Source organism: Gracilinanus agilis, unplaced genomic scaffold, assembly GCF_016433145.1.
Source record: "Gracilinanus agilis isolate LMUSP501 unplaced genomic scaffold, AgileGrace unplaced_scaffold9488, whole genome shotgun sequence".
Classification (NCBI taxonomy): Eukaryota; Metazoa; Chordata; class Mammalia; order Didelphimorphia; family Didelphidae; genus Gracilinanus; species Gracilinanus agilis.
In genome coordinates, this window is record NW_025400393.1 from 525 (window position 1) to 1919 (window position 1395).

The 1395-nt window shown below is 45.9% G+C and overlaps 1 protein-coding gene across 1 annotated transcript; it reads right to left on the bottom strand.

The window, feature by feature from the left end:
- Nucleotides 1-641: 641 nt before the first annotated feature.
- Nucleotides 642-1078, bottom strand: LOC123256719 (histone H2A type 1-D-like). The gene has a single exon (XM_044685289.1). It carries the CDS (start codon nt 1047-1049, stop codon nt 657-659), a length of 393 nt encoding a protein of 130 aa, XP_044541224.1. The 5' UTR covers nt 1050-1078; the 3' UTR covers nt 642-656.
- Nucleotides 1079-1395: the final 317 nt, after the last annotated feature.

A 1395-nucleotide genomic window follows, 5' to 3' on the forward strand; every position in this document is an offset into this window, starting at 1 on the left:
AATCTACGTTCCCCTTTTTGGTCTAAAGTACTTTTCAGATTCTGGGTTGTCTTGCTAGAGCGCCTGACTGCTTGGGAGTTGAGATAACCCCATACTTGAGTCTTCTCAGGTACCTATAGTGGTCCCAAGAACCTAAGTGGAGCATGGGGAGAAACTAGACGACTACTTTAAGAGCTAGAATAACTAAAAAAGGGAAAGGGGAAATGGGAACCCTAGAAATGCCCTCAACTGCTAGTAGTCTATTTTGCCTTTTCTCAGCTCTAAAACTGATGTCCTCCCGCACTAGAAGGGTTTAAGGAATAAGCGAGGTATACGGAATAGACCCAGGGCTATCTGGTTCCGACTTCCTACAAGTTCTGGTGAGAGTTTAGTGGCCTTGGCGTTCTACTTTGCGAGAAATCTTATCACTCCCGCCCTTCCTGGTTCATTGGCAGGCAAAGTTTGAGGAAGAATGAATTCGGCAGCTTCCGAGATGAGGCAGTTTTAATTTGGTTTGGCTATAAAACATATACACGGTATGATTGTGATTGCATAGTCGTAAATACAAAATAGAGCATTTTTCTCTTATTTATGAAAGTGAAATCAACTCTTTTCTGAAAACGTGGGTGGCTCTCAAAAGAGCCTTTGGTTGTCAGTTTAGATCAGACTCAAATGACCTATTTGCCTTTGGTTTTGTGATGACTTTCGGTCTTTTTGGGTAACAGCACAGCCTGAATATTAGGCAGAACGCCACCCTGGGCAATGGTGACTTTACCTAACAACTTGTTCAGTTCCTCGTCGTTGCGAATGGCCAGCTGAAGGTGACGGGGAATTATTCGTGTCTTCTTGTTATCCCGGGCCGCATTGCCAGCGAGCTCCAAGATCTCAGCCGTAAGATACTCTAGAACAGCGGCCAAGTACACGGGTGCTCCAGCTCCTACTCGCTCGGAATAACTGCCTTTGCGTAGAAGACGATGTACACGACCGACGGGGAACTGCAAACCAGCCCGAGAGGAGCGGGTCTTTGCCTTGGCGCGAGCTTTGCCACCCTGCTTTCCACGTCCCGACATGCCGAAAAGGTTGGAAGTAGTAGAGAACGAACTAAAACAACCAATGTACGAGGATCCTAAAGCAACCCGTTTATAAAGTCTACTGAGCGCGAAAATGAAGGACGATGATTGGATAATTTGTAGTAGCCAGTGGAAAAGCTTGTTTTCTATCCTCTATGCTTATAAGCCTTCCCGCTCACCCCACCCCCTCGGAATTTAACCTATGACCAATCTATCAAAGATCCTGATAGTAACTAAAAGTGAAGTGGAGGAGGGCGGAAGGAGGGAAAGAAGGACTCTACTGGCCGTTTAGTCTTAAGCACCCTCAGCAGAGACAGAAACAGTGAGAAAATTAGAACTATAGGAA